Raw genomic sequence first — 27,321 nt, 5'->3', positions numbered from 1 at the left:
AAGATATAAAGTCTGAAAAGCATGAAACAAAACTTCAATTAAAAATTTAAAAATGACTGAAAAAACCTGTAGAAAGTAAAAGATAGTATGTTGTACTATTAGTGCTATAGTATTACAGATAGTATCAAACCAATGCACAACACAGAACATAGGCCCCGTAAGATAAATTAATGCCTGAAACTAAGCTCTTACATGATTATGCAAAAATATGATATAAAATAAATAGGCAACTAGGATACTAACTAGGATACTAAAAGGTATCAGATAGATTACATAATGGTAAAACAGAGATTTAGGGACCAGGTTTTAAATTGTAAGACATTTCCAGGGGCAGATGTGGACTCTGACCACAATCTATTGGTTATGACCTGTAGATTAAAACTGAAGAAACTGCAAAAAGGTGGGAATTTAAGGAGATGGGACCTGGATAAACTGAAAGAACCAGAGGTTGTACAGAGTTTCAGGGAGAGCATAAGGGAACAATTGACAGGAATGGGGGAAAGAAATACAGTAGAAGAAGAATGGGTAGCTTTGAGGGATGAAGTAGTGAAGGCAGCAGAGGATCAAGTAGGTAAAAAGACGAGGGCTAGTAGAAATCCTTGGGTAACAGAAGAAATATTGAATTTAATTGATGAAAGGAGAAAATATAAAAATGCAGTAAGTGACGCAGGCAAAAAGGAATACAAACGTCTCAAAAATGAGATCGACAGGAAGTGCAAAATGGCTAAGCAGGGATGGCTAGAGGACAAATGTAAGGATGGAGAGGCTTATCTCACTAGGGGTAAGATAGATACTGCCTACAGGAAAATTAAAGAGACCTTTGGAGATAAGAGAACCACTTGTATGAACATCAAGAGCTCAGATGGAAACCCAATTATAAGCAAAGAAGGGAAAGCAGAAAGGTGGAAGGGGTATATAGAGGGTCTATACAAGGGTGATGAACTTGAGGACAATATTATGGAAATGGAAGAGGATGTAGATGAAGACGAAATGGGAGATACGATACTGCGTGAAGAGTTTGACAGAGCACTGAAAGACCTAAGTCGAAACAAGGCCCCCGGAGTTGACAACATTCCATTGGAACTACTGACGGCCTTGGGAGAGCCAGTCCTGACAAAACTCTACCATCTGGTGAGCAAGATGTATGAAACAGGCGAAATACCCTCAGACTTCAAGAAGAATATAATAATTCCAATCCCAAAGAAAGCAGGTGTTGACAGTTGTGAAAATTACCGAACAATCAGTTTAATAAGCCACAGCTGCAAAATACTAACACGAATTCTTTACAGACGAATGGAAAAACTGGTAGAAGCCGACCTCGGGGAAGATCAGTTTGGATTCCGTAGAAATGTTGGAACACGTGAGGCAATACTGACCTTACGACTTATCTTAGAAGAAAGATTAAGAAAAGGCAAACCTACGTTTCTAGCATTTGTAGACTTAGAGAAAGCTTTTGACAATGTTGACTGGAATACTCTCTTTCAAATTCTAAAGGTGGCAGGGGTAAAATACAGGGAGCGAAAGGCTATTTACAATTTGTACAGAAACCAGATGGCAGTTATAAGAGTCGAGGGACATGAAAGGGAAGCAGTGGTTAAGAAAGGAGTAAGACAGGGTTGTAGCCTCTCCCCGATGTTATTCAATCTGTATATTGAGCAAGCAGTAAAGGAAACAAAAGAAAAATTCGGAGTAGGTATTAAAATCCATGGAGAAGAAATAAAAACGTTGAGGTTCGCCGATGACATTGTAATTCTGTCAGAGACAGCAAAGGACTTGGAAGAGCAGTTGAATGGAATGGATGGTGTCTTGAAGGGAGGATATAAGATGAACATCAACAAAAGCAAAACGAGGATAATGGAGTGTAGTCGAATTAAGTCGGGTGATGTTGAGGGTATTAGATTAGGAAATGAGACACTTAAAGTAATAAAGGAGTTTTGCTATTTGGGGAGCAAAATAACTGATGATGGTCGAAGTAGAGAGGATATAAAATGTAGACTGGCAATGGCAAGGAAAGCGTTTCTGGAGAAGAGAAATTTGTTAACATCGAGTATAGATTTAAGTGTCAGGAAGTCATTTCTGAAAGTATTTGTCTGGAGTGTAGCCATGTATGGAAGTGAAACATGGACGGTAAATAGTTTGGACAAGAAGAGAATAGAAGCTTTCGAAATGTGGTGCTACAGAAGAATGCTGAAGATTAGATGGGTAGATCACATAACTAATGAGGAAGTATTGAATAGGATTGGGGAGAAGAGAAGTTTGTGGCACAACTTGACCAGAAGAAGGGATCGGTTGGTAGGACATGTTCTGAGGCATCAAGGGATCACCAATTTAGTATTGGAGGGCAGCGTGGAGGGTAAAAATCGTAGGGGGAGACCAAGAGATGAATACACTAAGCAGACTCAGAAGGATGTAGGTTGCAGTAGGTACTGGGAGATGAAGAAGCTTGCACAGGATAGAGTAGCATGGAGAGCTGCATCAAACCAGTCTCAGGACTGAAGACCATAACAACAACAACAACAGGCAACTCAATTCTTTAACAATGTTAGGCTACTTAAAAATTGACTGGTTTTCATATTTTACATAATAAGCTAACTTCACAAGCTATTTTGAGGTGTGGATGCAGGATTCGCAGGACTGGGAGAGATGACACCAAAAAGAAGAGGCTTATACCCAGCAATAACGAAAGTATACTGTTGAGGAAAGGAAAGCTGCCGTTAACTTCTCTCTCTCTTTCTCTCTCTCTCTCTCCTTTTTTAAATTTTTGTTTATTTATTTATTTTTGCAACCACTACCACTTTTTATTGCAGTCCAGGGAAGGGCACCTCTTATCCTATGAAAAGTAGGGCCACATGTGAAAGCATATTAAGTATAAGCTACATTGCAGTTACCATACATAACCCCATGTGGAAACAACAACTTAATTGACGATTTCTCCACTACAACCTAGTAGAAGGTAGATGTAATATTTTACTATCTTTATTTTCATGTAGGTTTAGTTTAGAGGTCCTCCCCTCGATACAGAGATAGTTAATCATTCTGTTAGTCATGTATAAATGTCAATATAAATTAGATGAAATTCAAGAAAACAAAAGCATGCTAATATTAACAATAAATGCCATTTCAGTTCCTTGGGATGACTTTCGCCTGTTCTCTTGGAAAAGCTATCAGGGCGCACAAAACAGAACGTGAGGTACGTCGTCAGGAACTCCAAGAACAGCTTATTAAGAGCTATTCTCTAATTAGTAACAGTGATCCGAAGAGGACATTCCCTGTTGTGTACATGGACGCAAACAGGGAGTACGACTGCTGAAACTTGCAAGAAAAACTATATTTGAAAATGCATACTAATAAAATAGAATAATAATTTTTCAGTGCAATGTATAATGTATATGTGTGTAAGAGTTTCCAGAGGAATTACCATTTTTTATTAGGAGCTCTAGAAATGTGTAAAATAAAAATACAGCTCTGACATTAATTAGACATGAAGTACATTAAACAAGGAGATAAAAACTGAATCTACAATGAAGTAAAAGCACAACACTGTCATGAAGTCAATAATGTGGTAACAATTACATAACCATCAAGGTTACATGGAAACTACACACAAATTTATCTGTAAGCTCTAATTTACAGGACAAATTCATGTCATTACCTCATTATCATGATAAATTTAATCGCATTATGAAACCAAATCACAGGATGAGATGACACTACCACTAAGTTATTACTTCTATCTTAAGTTACATATAATTAAGATATATTTTTGTATGTCCAAGTAATGTTACCACTAATGTTATGATTGGATATGTACAGATAATTAATAAAACTGGTATTAAAATGAAGCAGCAGTCAAAGAGCATCACTTGCCTTGTCATATTCACAGATTTCTTGCCCAATTTAATTAACAAGGGAAGAAATGATGATACAATATGATACAGTAGTTTATTAAAGTACAAAAATCAATCACTATACCTATTACTAAAAATATCAAAGTCAAAGTAGTCTCATACTCTGAGAATGGGCATAGAGGAGCAGATGCAAGAATCCTGCATGGCCATTCTAGGCAAGGTCATAGTCGAGTGGTTTGCCATTGCCTTCCTCCGTCCTGTTATGAAGCGTCAAAGCGTGTATCTGCACTGTATTGATGACTGTGATGAGTGCTTGTACAGTGTGGTTTTGGGTTTGTGTTGTTATGGATGAAGGGATGGAAAAGAGTGAAGCTTGGTGCCAACACAGAACCTACATCTCTCAAATAAAACCAAGGGGGCCACTGAGCTTAATATCCTCATCCAACAGATGGACAACCATCACGAGTGTCACATTGCCCTCATTTCAGACAGACATTGCAGAGAGGTTTGGAATTTAATCCAGAACACTGGTGCAGAGACTGGCAATCGGGAACTTTATTCCATCACTTCTCTTTCCCTTGTGATAAATACTGGCAGTGAAAATTGACCACCAACAGGATGCAAACCAGTGTTCTTATGAATCAATCACCTCCACACAACTGTACATTACTGACCTCGTCTGTGGATGTGGGCATGAAATGTATACGAAGTTATAAAAATGATACTAATTTTTTATTTTCTTTTTGAGACCATCTCACTTCATTTCTGGGTTCTTTCATTTCTAGAAACTTCCGGTAATTATTTTAGTATATTCTGTATAGCCACTTCATTCTTTTTACTTCAGATTTTCTCTGCATATAATTCCATAAGGTCGTTAATACATTTGTGCCTTCTCCATGTAAAAATAGTTTTTCACCATTATGTTGAAATATTGTATTGTAGCCCCACCCCAAGGCTTCAGTAACTAATAGTGCAATGATTAACTGTGTCTCACACAGTTCTTTGTATGCCACAGACAACTTCTGCTCAATTTGTCATACGAGATAACAGTGATGTGCCGAGAGACAAAGGACTTAATTTCTGAGGAACTGTGACAATGAATAGAAATCTCATTACATTTTTCCCTCAAATTAATATGTTGCAGAGGATGTAGTTACAGAAAATTAGATGTATTTTTAATTTTTTTCATAATTATTGTGCTATCGTTCATGTTGAATTTTGAGTGATACACATGGACAAGTAAAAACAATTTTTTATTGAAATACATATGTTACAAATGCTGACTCCAATTACTGAACCTAACTCACAATTCCATTCTGAATTATTACTAAAATCCAGTTTTCTGTCGGTGGTATGCCAGCATTTATTGAAACAAAAATGTAGAAACAGTTCACAACCAGAAGACAACTGTAAGTTAATGGCATGAGTGGGTTGTGATTCCAGACAACTAGGCACTGAAGAATGTCTTTGGAGAAAGACAAAGTCTGAAACCAATAAACACCATACCAGGCTATAGAAGATTCCAGGTGAAGCAAGATGAGCAAATGGGTGAGTATATGAAGTGCTTGGTATTAATAACAGCAGTGGACTGACAACTACTGTTAAGTGCCAGCCTTACAAGTTGGTGTAAGAAAAGGAGTGGCCTAGAGAACAGAGATCTCTCCATGGGAAACACAGTGGTCAGCACAGAACATGCTTGATGGTGGCTGTCACCAGCTCTCACAGTATCTGACTCAATGTAGTTATCAATAGTACTGCTGGGCACCAAACATAGAATACATTGTAACACAGATAAAACATGAGTTAGTTACAAATATTACAGTGATGCATATACTATGCTTACTATGTAAGTAAGTGCTGTGTCCAACAGTAAGTCAGACAAAGGAGATAGTGATGTGATCCTTCACATTGCATTACTAACAGTGTGCCAAGTCACTAGAATTTACAGAATGTAGTGTGGCAGAAGCACCTCTCCGCAATGCTTCATGTTACGTGGAGCAAAGTCTAGTCAGTGAGTTCCCACTGGAGCCTCCATACTGGAGCAAAAACAGATGCTCATTATAATATAGACCATCTGACAAAAAAAAGTGAAGCATGCAGAAGACATAGTCGGTTGTCAATGTAACTTCATACACATAGACAACATTAGCAGGTATGTAAATGATTAGAGGTGTAACTCTCTGCGACAGATAGAATGGTCAACAGAGTGCATTAGTGTTGTTGCCAGGCCTGGTAGGATATATAAGGGGCTTTGAATGCATCAGATGCGGAGCGATACCTGTGAAGGACACATAAATGCAGTGCCTTCATAGAAGAAAGCATTATCAGCACCTGACAGCATTTGGTTTTACATTTGACTGGCTGGTCAAATCATGCAATATTCAGATTAAGGGGCATTTGATATGACAGTGTTCCAATGTTTTACTACATGGGAATGTGAGGGCAGGTAAACTCCTTGTAAAGGTTCCGGTTGAATATGTCTGACCATCACAAAGGAGGACCACTGTATTGTGCACGAAGCACCAATCACATCATAGCCCCATCACATCTGCGCCTGCCATTCAAGGTCATGTAATGGACTCCCTGCAACATCCAATGTCATCCTGCATCATTGGACAGAGACTAGCGACAGCTGCACTAGGGAATTACCATCCCACGCATACGCTGCTGGTAACACTGCAGCACAAATGGCTGCGTTTGGAGTGGTACCACAACTGGTATGCGTGGATTACTGACTGGTAAGTGTCACATTGTGCTCAGCAATTAATCACAGTTCTGCATTACCTCAGATGACCATCGTCTGCAAGTATGGCAGTGATCTAGGGAAGGGACCCATACGTCCAATGTTTTGGAAAGGTACAACTGCATCACTTCTGTTGTCATAGTGTGGGGAGCCATAAGCTGTGACTTCAGGTCATGGCTGGTAGTGACTGATGGAAATGTAAGGGCACAATAGTAAGTTACAGATATCTTTTGTCACACTGTGTTACCTCCCACAATACAGAATCTTGGTGCCATTTTTCAGGACAATACTTGTCCGCACATGGTATGTGTGTCTATGGAATGTCTGCATGATGGTGAGGTACTCCCATGGCCAAAAAGATCCCTATATCTCTCCTCAACAGAACATTGTGGGACCAGTTCAGATGCCATTCTGTCCCACTGCCATCCAGATATTAAGGACTAGTTACAACAACTGTGGGCCAGCTTGCCTCAGGAGAGGATACAATGACTTTATGACATCCTTCCTAACCGATTTAGAGCATGGATCTAAGCCAGAAGGGGTACAACATCATAGTGATTAGTGGGCTCATACTACCACGTTCTTTAAATTTGACTTGATGTCGTTATCACTGAGATATCACACACCATGTTAACATATGAAGTTTCATTTCATTTCCTCCTCCCCTTCTACATACTTCCCTTTTTCTGTCAGGCAGAATAACTTTTGGTCATATGTATCATTTCTAAGGTAGTACTGAATCAGAAAACGCATTCTCATGTAAACAAATTAATTATGTTTATCATACATGAAGCAGGAAGCACAACTGAGGAGAGAGAAGGCGGGTTTTAAAAAACATCGAAGCTGTGTGGGCCTTATCAGTACTCTCAGAATTATTTTGGAACAAAGTGTGAAGTGGCAATATACCCTCTACCTTACCTTCATTGACTTTAAAAAGGCTTTTGACTCTGTCAATCAAAGAGTCATGTGGGATACACTTGCAAAATATGGCATTCCAACAAAGATTATTAACATCATCAAGGAAATGTATGAAGACTATGAATGCCAAGTACTACATAATGGAGAACTAATAGAGCCTTTCCAAGTTAATTCAGGAGTACAACCAGGGTGTATTCTTTCGCCAACACTATTTACTTTGGTGTTGAACCATGTGATAACGAGAGTGATGGGGAGCAGCTGTGCAATGGGCGATGCAGGATAGGCTTAAAGATCTAGATTTCGCAGACGACATCTGCTTAACGGCACAATGATATTGAGACTTCGAAGAGAAACTGGCCAGGTTACAGAGAGAGGCAGGAGTTGCAAGCCTCAAGATAAATGTTCGCAAAACCACAGAAATGTGGATAAATTCAACCATCATCACTAGGCTGTCCATTAATGGAGAGGATGTAGAGCAGGTCCAATATTTCCTCTATCTCAGAAGTATAGTCATGACTATAGGAGGGGCTGATGAGGATGTCCATAGTCACATCCACAAAGCAAATGGTGCGTTTGTACAGCTGTACCCTGTTTGTAGAAATAGGAAGACCAAACTCTGGCTTTTCAATAGCAATGTGAAGGCTATTCTGTTGTATGGCTGCAAAACTTGGAAGGTGCCTAACCACATCAATAACCAGCTCCAAGTTTTTATCAACCACTGCCTCCAGCGTATTTTAAATTTGAGATGGCCAGATATAATGACAAATTAAGATCTTTGGAGGGAGACAAATCAGCAACCAATCAATATACAACTCAAGGAAAGAAAATGGAACTGGATTGGGCATACACTGAGGAAGCCAGATGGAGCTGTTGAAAGGGTGACGTTGGACTGGAAACCTCAAGGAGTTAGAAAACGTGGTCATCACAAACAGATGCGGAAAAGGATGATCAAGAGAGAAGCTGCAGAAGATGGGAAAACCTGGAGTGAAGTGAAGAGACTTCCTAGAAATCGTACCAGGTGGAGGAATTTCATAACACCCCTATGTTCCAGAGGGAATGAAAAGTACTAGTACTAGTAGTAGTAGTAGTAGTAGTAGTAGTAGTGGTATACATGAAGTAGATATTGATAATTTAGTTTAATGCATATACTTTCTTAAAAAAATAAAAATAAAAAATCCTGGTGTTACAACAGCACTTGGACAAACCATTGCAAATGTAGTTCATATTACTAGTGCAATTTTTATGTAGCAAAAGTTGTGTGCTTGTTAATGTAGCCTTGGAGAGAGTTGTGAGCAAACAGTTCATATTTATGGGTGCAATGACAGAAGAACCAAATTAGAGATGAGCAGAAGTGATAATGAGACTTCAAGATGCTAACAGGGTCTGAACTACGGACAAAAAATGGAACTGTACAACACAATCATCAGGCCAGTCCTAACTTATGGAGCAGAAGTGCAGAATTTAACTAAAATGGATACAAGTACTGTATTTGAGAACAAAGTTTATAATAGAATCTTTGCTCTATACCATGATAATGAATCATGAAGCTGGAAGAGAAGAAACAACACAGCAATCCATATGCTATCACAACAAGTAGCAATAACGTGGATAGTTGATTCAAGAAGACTTCAGTGGGTGTGCCATATGATGAGAGTGAAAGAGGATTGTAGTAGTTTAAGGAATATTCATGGAGAAGTCTTTTGGTAAGAGACCAAGGGAGAGACCTAGGAGTACATACATAATTGTCATTAATATAATATGCAGCAGGATGGATTTAAATAACTGGCAGGAAGTAGATACAAACATCTGGAGGCAACATGTGAGAGCAGTACAGGAGTTTTGAATCCCTTAGAAGCCAAGAAGAAGAAGAACAACAAGAAGAAGAAGAAGTAGTTTTAGTTGTTGGTGTTGTTGTTGTTACTGTTGTCTTCAGTCTGAAGACTGGTCTGATGCAGCTCTCCACCATACTCTACCCTGCACAAGCCTCTTTATGTCTGATTAACTACTGCATCCTGCTGAATCTGCTTACTGTATTTATCCCTTAGTCTTCCTCTATGATTTTTATCCCCCACACTTCACTCCAGTATGAAATTTGCGATCTCTTGATGTCTCACAAAGTGTCCTATCAACCAATCCGCTCTATTAGTTAAGTTGTACCATAAATTCCTTGTCACCCCAATTCTCCTCATCAGATATGTGATCTATCCTCCCAACAAATACCTTCAGAAAATACTTTATAAAACTTAAGTCCATATTCAATGTTAACAAATCTCTCTTGTTCAGAAACACTTTACTTGCCATTGCCAGTCAACATTTTATATCCTCTCTACTTCGTTCATCATCAGTTATTTTGCTACCCAAATAGCAAAACTCATCAACTATTTTAAGGCCTCATTTCCTAATCCAGTTCCCTCAGTAACACCTAACTTGATGTGACTACTTTCCATTATCCTTGTTTTCCTTTTGTTGATGTTCATCTTATATTTTCCTTTCAAGACACTTCCCATTCCATCCAGCTGCTCTTCTAAGTCATCTACTGTCTCTGACAGAATTACAATGTCATCAGTAAACCTCAAAGATTTTATTTCTGCTCCCTGAACTTTAATTCCTACTCCAATTTTTTTTTTTGTTTTCTTTACTTTTTGTTCAATGTGCTGGGATAGGCTACAACGCTGTCTCATTCCTTTCTCAACCACTGCTTCCCTTTCATGCCCCTTGACTCTTATAACTGCTGTCTGGTTACTGTCAAAGTTGTAAATAGCCTTTCGCTCCCTGTATTTTACCCCTGCTACCTTCAAAATTTCAGAGAGAGCATTTGAATTAATGTTCTCAAAAGCTTTCTCTAAGTCTACAAATGCTATAAACAAATGTTTCCCTTTCCTTAACCTATCTTCCAAGAGAAGCCGTAGGGTCAGTATTGCCTCGCATATTCCTCCATTTCTCCAAAACACAACCTGACCTTCCCTTGAGGTCATCTTCTGCAAGTTTTTCCATTCTTCTGTAAAGAATTCATGTTAGTATTTTGCAACCATGACTTATGAAACTGATAAGTCTGGAAATTTTCAAACCTGTCAGCACCTTCTTTCTTAGGAATTGGAATTATTACTTTCTTCTTGAAGTATGAGGGCATTTAGCCTGTGTCATACATGTTGCACACAATATGGAAGAGTTTTGGCATGGCTGACTCTCCCAAGGCTATCAGTAGTTCTGATAGAATGTCGTCTACTCCCAGTGACTTGTTTCGACTTAGATCTCTCAATGCTCCGTCAAATTCTTCTTGCTGTATGATATCTTCCACGTCATCTTCATCTGCGTCCTCTTGCTCTTCCATTTCTATAATATTGCTTTCAGGTTCATCTCCCTTAGATAGACCTTCTCCTTCCTCCTTTCAGATTTCCCTTCTTTGCTGAGGACTGGTTTTCCAGCTGACATCTTGATATTTATACAGCTGATTTTCTTTTCTCCAAATGCCTCCCTAATTTTCCTGTAGGCAGTATCTGTCTTTCCCCTAGTGAAATATACTTCAAAATCCTTACATTTGTCCTCTGGCCATTCCAGCTACTTCGCAGTTCCCATCACTCTCATTTTTTAGACATTTGTATTTCCTTTCACCTGCTTCATTTACAGCATTTTTATATTTTCTTTTTCATCAATTAAATTCAATATCTCCTGTGCTATCCAAGGATTTCTACTGGACCGTGTCTTTTTACCTATTTGAACCTATGATGTCTCCACGATTTCACCTTTTAAAGCTGTGGATTTCTGAGAATTTAGTGTCTGGGGGAAGAATCCAGATGGCACGTGTGATGAAACAGGCATCAACATCGCTACTGTCACATTGCAAAATGTGTTCTGCAACAGGATATTGTGTGCTGACAGTCTACACCCTCTACCTATGTCCTTTCATGCTGACTAATAACTTGGTGGCAGTCATACAAATTTAAAAGGCGAAACAGTGCTTACAAAACAACTCGTACATGAAATGTGTATTATTACATATGGCTCTTCCTTTGATAGTGTTTATTTTACTAGTTACAGGACTGGTATAGCGGGTGGTTGGAGGGTGCATAGTGGATGTCTTGTTGCGAGGACTGTCACAGGTATAGGAGGGATAGGATAGGGAAATGAGTGCAGAAGAAGTGTGACTATATTGTGTCTGACCAGGATATTGCAATGATTTGGGGGGGGGGGGGGTGAGGCATAAAGCTATTCTAAGTATGGTGGGGAAAATGTTGGGCATTTAAGGACGTGATTTTATGAATTCAGTACTTAGTCATGAATGGTTCTAATTTTGACTTTTGACTAAGGGGGGGGGGGGAGGGGGGAACGGCTATTCTTCACCTAACAATGATAACTCCACAATGAAGAGACCATGAGGATAAAATCAGAGAGATTAGAGCCCACACAGAAGCATAGCGACAATCCTTCTTTCCACGAACAATACGAGACTGGAATAGAAGGGAGAACCGATAGAGGTACTCAGGGTACCCTCTGCCACACACCGTCAGGTGGCTTGCGGAGTATGGATGTAGATGTAGAAATCTATAGACAGATGAACTTCAGTATACTAGACCCCATGGTGACATTACTGGCAAAGGAATTATGTTATTATTTATATTTCTGAATTATGTTAATATTTAGAAGAGTGAAGAAATAGGACTCAAACTCAGACTATGATCAGGAAATAATAATAATAATATAATTCATATAGTATTCATCGTCACCACCATCACCACCACAACCACAACCACCCACTTCATACAGAGATGACAGAGGTGAAAGTACTGCGCATTGTGTATAACCATGATTACATGCTGTAGTTTTACAGGTGTTGGATGAATATGATCAGTTTTTCAAACTTGTGAAAAGAGGTTTTCAACATAATTTGTTGATAATCTGCTAGTAAAAAAATAACCAATTAACTGCTTGTAAGAAAGTTTCTCAGTTTTACAGCTGAAGTAATTGACAGTGGAAGTATGGCTTTCATTGGCTTCCATTGCTCCTTCCCACTGAAACTGCATGTTGCAAACCATTTCAGCATTTGTTTCAAATGCATCAACTTGTCTGGTTTGTTCCTACTAAGAGACTCCATTTTATTTCTTGTTACAATTATCTCACACCACTTGTTAACATTATTTACAAACCATCTTGTTGTTAGAACCTCTTTTGAAATATCACTCATTAATTAATCAAACTGTAAAGCTGATGCCATGGCATTACTCAAAAAGAACTCAGCTAACTGCAAATACAATGAACTCCAAGAACTACCCACATGACAACAGTAAAATATACTTACCAAAACTGCTCAATGCAAGTTTTGCACCAGCCTGATGGCTTGCACTGTTGTGTTTTTATCAGAAACTCATTCTGAAACAGTATTTTGACCACAATCAACTGCTGTGTACTGCCACCAGTATGGTGGGACTGAAAGTAAACCTGCATTCTCTATTAAGTTTGGTAGAGAGTACTGTGTCACCAATTGAGAGCAGGATGAAGTGGCTTGTTCTCGCTGTTCAGTCTGTCAACATGCCTCAAAGGCTCATTTCACACTGAGACTGTGCACACTCTTCCATCTTATGCCACGAAGTGTTGCTGGTGCAGTAAGTTGCCCACAACATGTATACACTCTGCCTCACAGTTTTTGCTTCAGGTCTATAACACTGTATGGTGTATGCTACACATTACGGCTCATACCCATGCAACAGAACAGTGCACTTACTGACTTACTTGTATTGTATTGTATTGTATTGTATGTGAACAGGGGACCTAGAAACGACGGAGAGGCTCCGTCCCCGCCGCAGCCTCAGTAGTCTACAACCCCACGACAACTACCGCACTCCACTTCACCCCTCCGCTGCTCCACACCGAACCCAGGGTTATTGTGCGGTTCAGGTCCCGGTGGAACCCCCCCCCCCCCTCCCCCAGGGAACATCTCACGCCAGATGAGTGTAACCCCTATGTATGTGTGGTAGAGTAATGGTGGTGTACGTGGAGAACTTGTTTGCGCAACAATCGCCGACATAGTGTAATTGAGGCGGAATAAGGGGAACCAGCCCGCATTCGCCGAGGCAGATGGAAAAACCACATAAAAACCATCCACAGACTGGCCAGTTCACCGGATCTCGACACAAATCTGCCGGGAGGATTCATGCCGGGGACCAGGTGCTCCTTCCCGCCTGGAAAGCCGTGCGTTAGACCGCACAGCCAACCGAGCGAGCTACTTACTTACTTACTTACTTTCTTTCTTTCTTTCTTTCTTTCTTCCTTCCTTCTTTTTGAGGTAGCTAAGAAGGTTGTGTCAACCGAGACAGTATGTGACTGTCTCCACATGATTATTTTGGCACCTAATGTCTATTACAGAAAACAGTTAATGTCTCACAGCACTATGCCATATGAAGAAGGTGGACAAGGGAAAGACTGGTATGGAAACTGGATCAATAGTGTCTGTTCTCTTCACTACAAGTGTGGGATTTGCATGAGGTCTGACGACTATGAAAGAAGAGTGTTTAGGCGACCAAGTACCAATGGACATCTTGTCCATGCGGCGTCTGGCTCAGGTGGGAGGTGGACCATTCACATCATGGACACTCTCTTATCACTAACAAGGATAACTGAGTGCTGAATAGTAGAATGATGGGATACTCCAACCTACTGTCCAGCCCTTCAGTCAACATTTCACAACAGGTTCATCTTTTGTCATGTTAATCGAAAAATACACAGTGTCTATCTTGTAAACTCATCCCTGCTGGAGGTAGGAATCAACTGAATGGAAAAGCTTGTGGTATCGGCATACATGAAAAAAAAAAAACTGAGTACGCCTAATGCCAGTTGAAACTTGCAGTGCATCATCACGCGTAGGATGACTGCACTAGGGCTACCATCATTTAGCGAGAATGTTCTTGAGCAGAAATGTTTTGATAACCTGATTGACAGTCTGCTGAGGAGGATCCAAGCATGTTACAATCTATGGGATGGAGAAACACAATACTGAATGTTACCCAGCAGCAGATTTCCAGTTCACCAATTTGCTATTCCATACAGCCTTTATTTTGGCTATTGTTTTGCTTCTATTTTAACATTGTTACTTTTTAAGTTTCGTAAGATATGTTATTTTATCCCCTGCTGCCTTTGAATCTAAGCCCACACATATTCGCAGAAATGCAAAACTTTTTCGGCTTTTTATACGGCCTTGACTAAATATACATTCAATTATTTTTCTGACAGATTGCCAGTTTCTACTGCTCTTCTAGTGGTATGCACCACAATAACTAAAGTGTCACAAGTAAGTTGCATATTTTCCAAACTACTGATCTCTTTACTTACAAAACACATATTTCTCTTGTATCCTTGCCATATTCTACACATAACCTTATTAAAATTTCATTTAATGAAAGTATACACAGTTAAATTCATGCATTTTTAGACAGAAGTTTTAAGCCCAACCATTTGAAAACGTACCAACTTGCAGTATTTAATCCTCCACTTCGGCGTGGCAGATTAAAATGAATAACTGTAATCTCAAAGAAATTCTCATAGTTTTTACCAATAGCATTTGCTACTTTTAGGGCAAATCTTATGGCCTCATTTGACTGCTTCAGCAGTTTGACTAAGAGATTGACTGCAAATATTTTATCTGATATGGACGTAGAAATACATTCACCTTCCTCTCTGTTAGCAACCTTTCTACCTGATACTCTTTTCATCTGTGAACAGACCTACCATCCAATCATATGTAAATGATAAAATATTTATATTTAAAAAGAAGATGACGAGACTTACCAAACAAAAGCGCTGGCAGGTCGATAGACACACAAACAAACACAAACATACACACAAAATTCTAGCTTTCGCAACCAACGGTTGCCTCGTCAGGAAAGAGGGAAGGAGAAGGAAAGACAAAAGGATATGGGTTTTAAGGGAGAGGGTAAGGAGTCATTCCAATCCCGGGAGCGGAAAGACTTACCTTAGGGGGAAGAAAGGACAGGTATACACTCGCGCACACACACACATATCCACCCGCATATACACAGAAACAAGCAGACATTTGTAAAGGCAAAGAGTTTGGGCAGAGATGTCAGTCGGGACGGACGTACAGAGGCAAAGATGATGTTGAAAGACAGGTGAGGTATGAGCGGCGGCAGATTGAAATTAGAAATTAGCGGAGATTGAGGCCTGGCGGATAGTGAGAAGAGAGGATATGCTGAAGGGCAAGTTCCCATCTCCGGAGTTCTGACAGGTTGGTGTTAGTGGGAAGTATCCAGATAACCCGGACGGTGTAACACTGTGCCAAGATGTGCTGGCCGTGCACCAAGGCATGTTTAGCCACAGGGTGATCCTCATTACCAACAAACACTGTCTGCCTGTGTCCATTCATGCGAATGGACAGTTTGTTGCTGGTCATTCCCACATAGAACGCTTCACAGTGTAGGCAGGTCAGTTGGTAAATCACGTGGGTGCTTTCACACGTGGCTCTGCCTTTGATCGTGTACACCTTCCGGGTTACAGGACTGGAATAGGTGGTGGTGGGAGGGTGCATGGGACAGGTTTTACACCGGGGGCGGTTGCAGGGGTAGGAGCCAGAGGGTAGGGAAGGTGGTTTGGGGATTTCATATTTTTCCCACGTGGAATGTTTCCCTCTATTATATTCATATGATAAAATATTTAGTACAACAAAAATGTTAGTAGTCAGTTTTCTTAACAACAAAAGTGGCGTTCATATAAATGCCGCCTCAGCTTTCAACTTTATCTTCAAACAGATCTCTGCAAGACAAAGGACAAATACTTGACGGAATTTAGTTGCATTAGCACAGAAAATAATATATATTAAAAGAAAATATACAAAATAATCTAACTCCATTGTGAGCTACTCATTACAACATAGCCAACTGTGTGCCTTGATCATCACATCAGTGGGATGAATAGATTTTAACTTGTTATTCTTTTGGACACTGCATTTGAAGTGATATACCCAGCTTATTAATGGAGAATCAATTGTCTGATATGGACTCAGAACCACTATGCTACTTGGCATTTATCACCTACATAAAGGGGCAACTGACAGAAAAATTTCTGGAGACCACCTTCAACTCTGAACCTTTGAAGTAGTAGTCTGTCACTTACTCACTTAGCCATTTTTTAGTGTATGCTGATCAATATCTCTTTCTGGTACCTATATGCCATGTTTATTAATTTAAAATCGTGTAACACGATTCTTCATGTGACGAGGACTTAAGACTGACTGGTGTAAACCACTGAGTACTCTTCAGTTAGCATTTTGACAGTATGTGGTATGAAACTTCCTGGCAGATTAAAACTGTGTGCCCGACCGAGACTCGAACTTGGGACCTTTGCCTTTCGCGGGCAAGTGCTCTACCAAATGAGCTACCGAAGCACGACTCACGCCCGGTACTCACAGCTTTACTTCTACCAGTATGTGGAAGTATGTGGTATGACTGAATTCGGACACTAGATAAGTTACCATGTGTCAAGTACAAATGTTATATGGCTTTTTGGCAGTCCTTCAATGTTCTCAGAAGGTCATTTGTCAATGTTTTCTTGATCACTGAGCGATCTAGTTCCCCAGCAATAGAAATTAGACAACTTGGGTATTTGGAATTCTGTGTGCAACTTCTCTCCACCTTACAGTTCTAACAATAATAATACAAAGTGCAGCACTGCAATAAACAATAAAAGATTTGTATGTCTGGCGAGGGAGTGAGATATGCCTCCTTGCCCAATTTAGGTGTTCGCGTGGATGTGAATGTGATCACTCCCAAGGAAATGATGAAAACACAATAGTTTGTCACATAAGCTGCAACAAATGAATGCAACAGTTTCACAAACAGGCAGTTTCTCTGTGCTCCGTCAAAACATATGTTTTTAACATTTTTCAAGTTGCATTCCATTTTGGAAGTTTTTACTCTTGAATTGCTCTATTGTATAATAGTCCACACCCATTTATTTGTTGTTTTCATTTCTGTGAGAGGTCTATGTGGTATCTTGCTCTCACTACTCATCACATTTACTCATATTCTATAACCAATAAGTAGTATGACAACTACAAAGACATTTCAATGACTGGATAGACAGTTCATAATGTTGTAAAAAAGTAAAATAAAATAAAACAAATAGCTAGAGGGAGTTTCAAACACGGCTTGTCCGCTTTGCAGTCCAACACCATGACCACTTACCCACAACGCCATAGTTTTTACACTTCACTCAATGTTAAGATTGGACCAGCCATTGTTTTCATTTTGCCTTTTTTTCACACTTCAATACACTTTCTTCCTGTTTTTGCTTGATCCGTGTTCTGTGTTTGACAGGCTATCCATTGGACCATCTTACCACCAAATATGAGGGGGGAGGGGGGTGCAATGGGAGTTTCCCTTCTGAGTGTAGAGAAATTTACAGTTTTACATGTAATACACTGAACTTACCTGTGACATTTAATTTTAATCATAACATGCACAATGCCAAATGTTGTTGACATCCATGGAACACTATGTAGATCTATTGACAGTGTTCACAGTATTTCCCTCTTGTCAATTATTAGAATATTTCTGTAATAATTTTCACAGAAGAACTCCTTGTCCATTGCCCCTTCAATCCCTTGCTTCCATCCATTGCCTTCCAACAGACATCCTATACCCATCTTCTACTAGACAGATGATATTCCACAGCAGATTAATCCTAACACAGAAATTCTAGACTAGCACATTTGTACTTTAACGCGGTATCAGTATTTTTTTCATCAACACAGTCACTGCTTCCTGCCATGGCCCAATCACTATAGCTTCAGGTTATTTTAATCACTTAAGTTACTTGTCAAAGGTTCAAAGCTTACATGGTATATATAACTAAAAAGCATAATCTATTACTATAGCTATTTCAGTGTAGACCATACACCATAACAAGCTGAAAGACCTAATAAATCTGAGGAGCGGCTAGGAATCAAATTCAACTCTTACAAGCTACTGCAAGTCTTGTAACTCACTAAACTTCTTGGGCAGTTACAAGCAATTTTGTCCCAACAAAACAACAAGCATAACATAAATATATATATTCCTTATCATCAAGGTACAAAATATTAAATTGACACCAATTATTATTACACATTTATTATTATATATTCAGTGTAATGTTGGCTTTGAGAGTGTTACTAAGGCTTGGTTCCAGTTGTGATAAGAAGATCTCTGGTTCACACAAATGTTTGGCAACATTTCCAATAACCCACAATGATTCACATCTTAGATGAGGATATGGAGAACTTAGAAGTGTCCTAAACAATTCAAGCATGTGTTTCTTAGAATCTACTCCCTGCATCAGTTCCTCTACACATTCTTCCCTTCCTCCACACAAGTTTCCTATAATTCTAAGTAGTGCTGTTACAGTCACTATATCATTGCTTTCATTTTCACTGGCAAGTTTTCTCACCAATTCCAGCAAAAGGCTCGATGCTTTTGAGACAACAGAATTTTTAAGCATGATTATATCACACTTTTCAGTGCAGCTCAGAAGATAAATGACCCAGTTAACAGTTGGTTCTGTTGACATCAACGGGCAACTTTCCACAGCAATTGACTCAAGCTCATGGTCCCTGTTAAAAGAAAAATGACAACATTTTAGATAGTAAATCAGATCTCTATTACACATAATTAACAAGATTTCACTTAATGGGTTAATGTTATGTTGACAAAGTTTATAACTCTCTGTCTGTCTGTCTATCTCTCTCTCTGTGTGTGTGTGTGTGTGTGTGTGTGTGTGTGTGTGCAGAATTTTGTTCCCACACTGTGACTTGGCAGTAATGTCATCATTATATCATTACACCAATAGGCTAGATGCACTTGTAATCTGCATGTATTTTACCTTAAACACAATATGAACACAAAATCTCTCCACAGAGAATCTGAGAAAGAAACTGATCATATTCTACAAAACAGGGAATACATGTGGAAGCCTGGGAGGGGTCTAATACAATGCCTTGGAATGGAAACTCTGAGCTAAGTACTAATCCACCCCTTACTTTCTTAGAAACTGAAAACAAATCTTACAGAATGAAATTTGTTAGCGTATCAAACACACACTAAACACAAACTTTTATACTGATTAAAATATTTGTCTGATTAGAAAATAGAAAAGGAAGTGCTGTAACTTTCATAGGCAGCATACTATTGATGGCACTGTATATGACTGAAAGCATCACTCTGCAAGGCCACCTTACACACAGGCTAAAAAATGAACAATGAACATTGTAAATATGAGTGTGACCATTCCTACAGAATGAAGTACCAAAATGTTTGGTAAAAGAAGAAATGTAGCATTAACTCAAACCAAACAACTAACAAAATTGTTCTTTTACTTACATACGTCATTACGAAAGTGTAACAAAATTTACTTTCACATGACGTTCACAACTGTCATTTTTCGTCCAGGTTTGGGATCACAAACACCCATCAATGTCTTACCAAAAATATGAACTATAGCATCCTAACTGTTACTTGTACATTTAACTGCAAGATTTACAAAAATGATTGTCACACAGTCTCCCCACTGTGTGAAACTGTTAAAATTCGCCGGCCAGTGTGGCCAAATGGTTCTAGGCGCTTCAGTCTGGAACCGCGCGACCACTATGGTCACAGGTTCAAATCGTGCCTCGGGCATGGATGTGTGTGATGTCCTTAGGTTAGTTAGGTTTATGTAGTTCTAAGTTCTAGGGGACTGATGACCTCAGATGTTAAGTCCCACACTGCTCAGACCCATCTGAACCATTTTTGTTAAAATTCTGGAGAACCATGCTATGGTACAAATCAAATACCACTTATCTAACTATTAGTCAGCAGACTCACAAGTTTTGCACTTTTTCTGCATTGTTATTGTTTGTGGGAGTTTACGACTATCCAAAGAAAATTACGGATCCACAGCCATCACAAAACTCTCTGCAATAATGGTATACTTCTGGGTATGTAACCAACCTATTGCTTCCAGTTTTGCACAGTTTCAACGACCAACACACTCATCATCTGCAGGTGTGGTGAGTTGGGCTTTAGGTGTACTCGCTGACTGACTCCAACCACACTGTGAACTGTTGTCGGTCTCACACCGCTATTTATAGCTGGTTTTGAATTTGACTCCCAACATTAACTACACCCTTTGATGCTCTCTTATTTTTCAGACAATGCGCTGATATATCATGAATTAATACAATCTCTCAGTATGCATCTCTGGTGGATCTGATAGCTGGTGAGGTGTTACTAAATTGAGTGCCAGAGACAAAAGCCTCTCTCCCTGTTCATTAGGTTATCTGGCATCTTTATTTCGACAGAATCCTTCATCAAACTGTCCCAGAAACTTGGTGTCTGCACCATGATACCAATCTCATTAAGTTTCACTTCATGGCAATATTCAGAGCAGTGGTTTGATTCCTTGTTTTAGTTGGGTGTGTCACAGATTTTCCTTGCATTTCTCCTCAATTGTTCTCACAGTCTGTCCTATGTAAGAAATCCCACTTTCACGTGGAATGTGGTGCACATCCCACTTTTGGAGACTAGATCTTCTTTAACATTACAAAAAAAGACTTTTTATCTTTGTTGACGGGAGTGAAATACAATGTAAGCATTATTTCAATAGGAGTCTACCAATCTTTCTGAATACTCAGCCAGCATTAAGTAGCTAAATGAATTTCAGATTCTCTTTCTCCATCTCAGTCTATACCTCTTTCTCAGGAGTTCTTGATTTTGACAGCAAAACCTGATCAAATTCTTCAAAAAGTCTCTCCTTGTCTGAATATGTTTGAGCTCTATGGACCAGAATCTTTAGCACAAAATTTCTTTGTGATTTATGGCTCGATGTATGGAGAGAGAGATCAGTGTTTGTGGGTTTCTATATATACTATGATCCAGGGATCTGTTTGGAACTCTCAGGTTTCTTAATTCCATATAGCAACACCACAAATATATCATCCAAACCTTGCTATAAACTAGTTGGTTTGAACACAGCAGATTCTAATGGCTCTGCTTGGTAAGTACTCTACAGGTTTGAATGCAAACCTTTTCTGCTGCTTCCAGTGACAGCATGCACCACATAGCTGATGTAATGTGCTATTAGTAGCACATTTGGAGTGGGCACCAAATTTAGCCTTTGATTGTGGCACGATACACAATCATTAACCCACTCCAGGGATGTAGGGTCCCCTTCTGTATTCCTCCACTGGTGTGATTCCTGTCTGGTGCATCCACGTCGCTGGGGTGGGCATCCTACACTTCAGTAGGCCAGAGTGGTAGGATGGCTGAGTTCAGGCAGGGACCCAATCCCATGGGGTATAACATGGAACCCATGCCCAGAGTTACAGGTGAAGACCTTAATGGCAGCAATGGCAGAGAAGAAAGACTTCGGAGCGGTGAAGATGCCAAATGTGGCAACCCTCCTTTCTGGGGATTAAATGAGAAGGGAACCACTGCCTTGAGGTGGAGGAGAAACTCCAAAGACAAAGGGACACAACCCCAACAGAAAATCCTTTCTTGCATTAGGCCTAGCAAGCCAGTAGGAAAGTCTTCCTATATTGATTTCTAAACACAGACGAGCCTTGGAACAAACCACACAGGGTTTGACCCCACTGCTTCTTCAAGTACTGGTGTGAATGATGGGATGATATTCATCAGTACAAGAAGATGAAACCAGACAGACTAAAAACTAACCTAAATATTGGCACCCTTAATATATTAACCCTCAGTGGAAAAATGGAAGAAATGACAGATGTACTAACAGAGAGAAAGTTAGATATTTTGGGAGTAAGCAAAATGAAGTGGAAGGGAATAGGTGAGAAGAATTTGAGAGGAGGAGAAAAACTGTACTGGAGTGGGAATAACAGGTTCGGAAGAAACAGTGTGGCAGTGATGGTGAATAAGAATGTACAAAACTGTATTGAAAGTGTGAGGTATATATCAGACAGGATCATAATCTTAAAACCTGAGATTCCAAAAAGAAACACTAAACGTTATCCAGATTTATGCACCTCAAGTGGGATGTAGCGAAGAAAAGATGAATTAGAGAACCATATAGAGAGTGCTAATATAGTGATGGGAGATTTTAATGCACAGGTAGGCAAACAGAGAGAGAGATCTGAGCAAGTATTGGGATGTTTTGGATATGGAGGCAGAAATGAAGAAGGAGAAGACTCCTGGATTTGTGCCAGAGGAATGGAATGAAAATAGCAAACAGCTGGTTTACGAAGAGAGAAAGTCATGTTATCAGCAGATACAGTTGGGGTGGAAGAACTGAGAGAGTAATTGATTATATTCTAGTAGATAAGGAATGGGGAGAGAAAGTAACAAAAGCGAAGGTAATCCCAAATGTGAGTGCAGATGGAGACCATAGATTACTGGTGGGACAATGGAAAATAAATCAGTGTGCGAAAAATAGAAAACAGAAGGAAGTGCTGAGGATACAAGGTTGGAAACTGAAGGAGAGTGAAAGTGCAGAGAAGTATAGAGAATTAATCACACAAAAATTTCCAAAAGAAGTTTTCTGTGGTGAAGAAAAATAATGGAGTTTATTCAAAGACACTTCAGTCATAACAGCACAAAAAGTATGTGGTAAAACATCTGAAAAGGAAAAAGTAAGACAGACAAGTTGGTAGGGTGATACCACAATCTAAGCACTAAGAAGAAAAAATGGAGCATGGAGAAAGTGGTGGAAAACTAAAAATGACGAGGACCATAAAAGATATATAGAGGAAATGAAGAAGTACAAATAAACAGTGGAAACAGCAAAGAAAAAGGCATGGGAAGAGTTTACAAAAAAAACTTGAAGATGATGTGAAGAGCAATAAGAAAATGTTCTATAAAATGATGAAAAATAAAAGGAAGGCTTCTGAAGTACCAGTAAAGATGGAAAGAGAGGATGGTACTGTGATTGAAGATCCAGGGAATATAAAGGATCTCTGAAGAGAATATTTTAAGAAACTGTTAAACACTGAGGAGCAGATACGTGAGGAAACAATCAATAATAGAGAAACTGAGAGAAGTTGGGAAGCAGAATCAGGTCAAATTACATGGGAAGAAATGGAAATAGATGTGAAGAAGATGAATGGGGAGAAAGCCCCAGGACCTGATGAAGTATCAGTTGACACGATAAGAGCAGCAGGTCCAGTGGGAATGCAGTGGCTGTACAGAGTACTGTCAAGTGTGTGGAGAAATAGAACAATACCTGATGATTGGAGAAGAGGAGACATTGTTCCCATCTTCAAAAAAGGCAATAAAAGACTTTGTAAAAACGTCAGAGGAATAACCCTTATGAGTCATACAGCCATGACTTTTTTTTAGAATTTTACTAAATTGAATAAGTGAAAAGAGAAAAGGAGCTAAGTGAAGAACAGCATGGGTTTAGGAAAGGAAGAAGCACAATCAAGCTGATATTTTCTGTCAACTGATAGAAAAAAGTTGGTAGTATACAAAAGGATGATAATTGTTTTTATAGGCATACAAAAGGCATATGACTCAGTTAACAGGGAAAGACTGTGGGAAGAAGTGAAGAAGATAGGTATAGAAGATGGATACATTAATGTAATAAAGACAATGAACAGATGACAAAATTCTTTGAAATAAGACAAGGACTTAAACAAGGAAGTATTCTATCTCCTGCACTTTTTAATATTGTGATGGAGGGAATGAATAAGGTAGTTAAAGATATAGTAAAAGAAAAAGACAAAAAGATGATTTTTGCATATGATATGGTAATATGGGGCGATAAAGAGGTAGATGTACTGTTAAAACTTGACATGTAGAATGAAATAATGAGAAGGCATGGATTAAAAATAAATAAAGATAAGAGTGAAGTAATGGAATTTGGAAGAGAAAGGGAGCAATGGGAATATTACTTTGAATGCAGAACCCCTCAAAGTGGTAAACAGTTTCACTTATTTAGGGAGTGAAATATCTAATGATGGAAGAATAACCAACAAAATTAATAGGAGCTTACAGAAGGGACGCAATTCTACCAAACAATAAAACACCTGATTTGGAATAAGGAAGTTTCAGAGAAAGCAAAACTCCTTACGTATAAGAGTTATTACTTCCCTATGGTTACCTATGGAAGAGAAACATGGACAGTGACAGAAAGGGGCTGGAGCAGACTGCAAGCAGGGGAAATGAAATTTCTCAGAGCAGTTAAGGGAAAAATAAGAATGGACAGAGTAAGGAATGTAGATATCAGAAAGGACCTTAAACAAGACACTATGAGGGAAGAAATTGAAAAAAGAAATTAAGATGATACGGGTATGTTAAGAGGATGCATGGGCAGAGACTTCCCAGAATTGTGGAAGAACTTAAGAGGGATGGAAAAAGACCTAGAGGGCACCCAAGAACACGATGGAAAAAGGGAGTGAGAATATCTGTGGAAAGGAGAGGTGTGATCTGGCAGCAAGTGGAGGAAAAAAAGCAGTGGGAGGGCCGAGCTAAATGGAGAGGACTCGTCGGCACCCAGACTCAGCAGTAGCTGGAGTGGGATCCAGACACTACTACCAAATTTAGCCCTTTAGCAGGGATTTTCACTGTTTCCTCGTCCAGATGATGTCAGTGAGATTGATTATTATGTGGCTTTCTGAATCTTGTCTAAGCATTCTGTGAAAATGATCAAATATTGGTTTCTGGTATGCAGACATTTTCCACTGCACTGATTCAGCTTGCGAACACATCATATTGTCAACCCATTACTAATAATCTACAGACAGTTCTGTGGTAATGCCCCACCCCTCCACGAAATCATTTTATTTAACAGCACTGTCCCTACATACCCAATGGATTAACTTAAAATTGGAATGTCCTGAAGGAACAGAAATATCTGCTTGCATGGCCTAATTATTTAGGCAGCTGTTTACATTAAACAGAAGATCTGGATTGAATCAGTGTCTGGATGCACCACTGTCATTACCAAGAGGAGACAATTTGCTACCCTTTCAGTTTTCACAAATTAATAATAAAATATTCTTTTATATATTCTGAGCACATTGATTGTTCACCACCACACATACTGTACATTAATCATGGGAAGCCATTTTACATTTTTTAGCATGGAATAAGGTGACCTAGAATCATTTTAAGTATGATTTTTAGTAAAGCACTCCTCATGGTGTTGTACTGGGTCTAGTTGTTCTTAATATACAGGGTGTACATAATTAAAGTGCCAGTTTCAAAAAACTATAGAAAGAGAAATACTGCTCAGAATGATGTCAAATTTGAACAGCGTATTATTGACACAAAGGGGAAACATCAAGGAACACAAAAATTTTTATGAAAATTTGGCCAGCATCAGAATATGCACACCAATAGATGTGCAGCACACAGCTGTTCCTCAGTTTGTGTACGAGATTCCCTATATGACTGTCCAAGAAGGATTGCATGCTGCTGATAAAGCTCTTTTACAAGAACAGTAACTGTATGCCAGTAGCCCTGCAGAAGTTCCACAGACTCAAGGTTATGAAAAAAGGCACTGGTCTGATGTCTGCTAGGGATCTGTAGAAAATGATTACAAAATTCAAAAAGAAAGGCTTCTTCAAAGTGCAATGTGGCACAGGGAGGAAAGGAGTTGATCGAACAGCTGTCAAAGACATGGCCATAATATTGCAGCAGGGCTGAAGCAGTGGTGTGCAAATTTGCAGAGCACGGGGAACTGCCCGAACATTGGATATGCTTGTGAGCATTCTGTATAAAATCCTAAGAAACATCCCGCACAGCTATCCATACAAAATCACCAAAGTTCAGGAGTTGCTTCCTGCTGAACTGCCAGCGAGACATTTACTCCGGAATTTCTTGCTTGCATGGAAGTGGACAACGAACGGCCATGACCCATTTTGTAGACAAGCAAACCAGATTTCCATCTCAAAGGACTTGTCAGTATGCAGAATTGCAGAATATGGATAATGGATAATGCCCACGCACATCCACTGGTACCACTTCATTCTGCAAGGGTCACTGTGTGGTGTGGGTCGACAGCATATTTGTTCAAACAGGTGAGTCCTGCAGGTCTTGTTAGTTGTACCATCACTAGTACAAGCTATGAGAGTCTTTTGCACACCAATTTCATTCCAACCATTCAACAGCATGGATGTCTGGGTGAGATAATTTTTATGCAAGATGGCGCTCTTCTGCACACTGCACCATCAGTGAAGCGGCTGCTACAGAGGCGTATTGGAACTGCTAGAATTATCAGCCATCATTTCCTTGCCATCTATATCACTTGATCTTAATCCAGTTATCTGAAAGACATCATGTTTAGTGCTTCAGTTACGAACATGGCTGAAAGTGCTCCAATTACAAATGTGGCTGAACTGAAGGCATGAACTGCGAAACATGTTCTGAATGTGACACCCGAGACATTCTGATCTGTTGTGGAACTTGCTGTTTCTCGATTTCAACTTGTGGCAGGAAACGGTGGACAGCATATTGAATAAATCTTGCGCCAGTCTCATGACAATTAGAAATCAATGTCATTTTGCCTTTTATTCAGCTTTGGCCCCATGACAATTCAAAACCGATTTTTCCCAACCAATGTGGTGTGACCTTGTCATGGTGGATGGGTTTACCTAGCGAAATTGCCACAACTGTTGACTGTCGAATCAGGCACATTAAACAGTACGGATGGTGTAATGTGCAACTCAAACCACAGCCATCGTATTGCAATTCATCTGTCATTTGAAGGCAACCCCATCTATGTTAAGATACTTACAGTGCCATCTATTGGTAAAATTTTTGTTAATTTTTTTCTTTTGCTCCATGTTTCTCCCTGCATCAATAACAGAGATGGGTAGTCCATTCCTGA

The 27,321-nt window shown here is 39.4% G+C and overlaps 2 protein-coding genes across 5 annotated transcripts in view; one reads left to right on the top strand and one right to left on the bottom strand.

Moving 5' to 3' along the window:
* LOC126189501 (CD63 antigen-like) overlaps positions 1 to 4,438 on the top strand; it is a 36,003-nt gene extending 31,565 nt beyond the window's left edge. Inside the window, exon 6 of the mRNA XM_049930948.1 lies at positions 3,125 to 4,438. Within this exon, the coding sequence (XP_049786905.1) occupies positions 3,125 to 3,310 (186 nt within the window). The 3' untranslated portion in view covers positions 3,311 to 4,438. The remainder of the gene's footprint in view (positions 1 to 3,124) is intronic.
* A 14,125-nt stretch (positions 4,439 to 18,563) lies between these two features.
* LOC126189455 (transmembrane and coiled-coil domain-containing protein 6) overlaps positions 18,564 to 27,321 on the bottom strand; it is a 49,664-nt gene continuing 40,906 nt past the window's right edge. For all 4 annotated transcript variants that reach the window (XM_049930943.1, XM_049930944.1, XM_049930947.1 and 1 more), the window contains one exon: positions 18,564 to 19,105. In XM_049930943.1, coding sequence (XP_049786900.1) covers positions 18,631 to 19,105 — 475 coding nt within the window. In that variant the 3' untranslated portion in view covers positions 18,564 to 18,630. The remainder of the gene's footprint in view (positions 19,106 to 27,321) is intronic.

Source organism: Schistocerca cancellata, chromosome 1 (assembly GCF_023864275.1).
Source record: "Schistocerca cancellata isolate TAMUIC-IGC-003103 chromosome 1, iqSchCanc2.1, whole genome shotgun sequence".
Taxonomy (NCBI): domain Eukaryota; kingdom Metazoa; phylum Arthropoda; class Insecta; order Orthoptera; family Acrididae; genus Schistocerca; species Schistocerca cancellata.
Note: the sequence above shows the minus strand (reverse complement) of the source record. Positions and strands in the feature narration are given on the sequence as shown.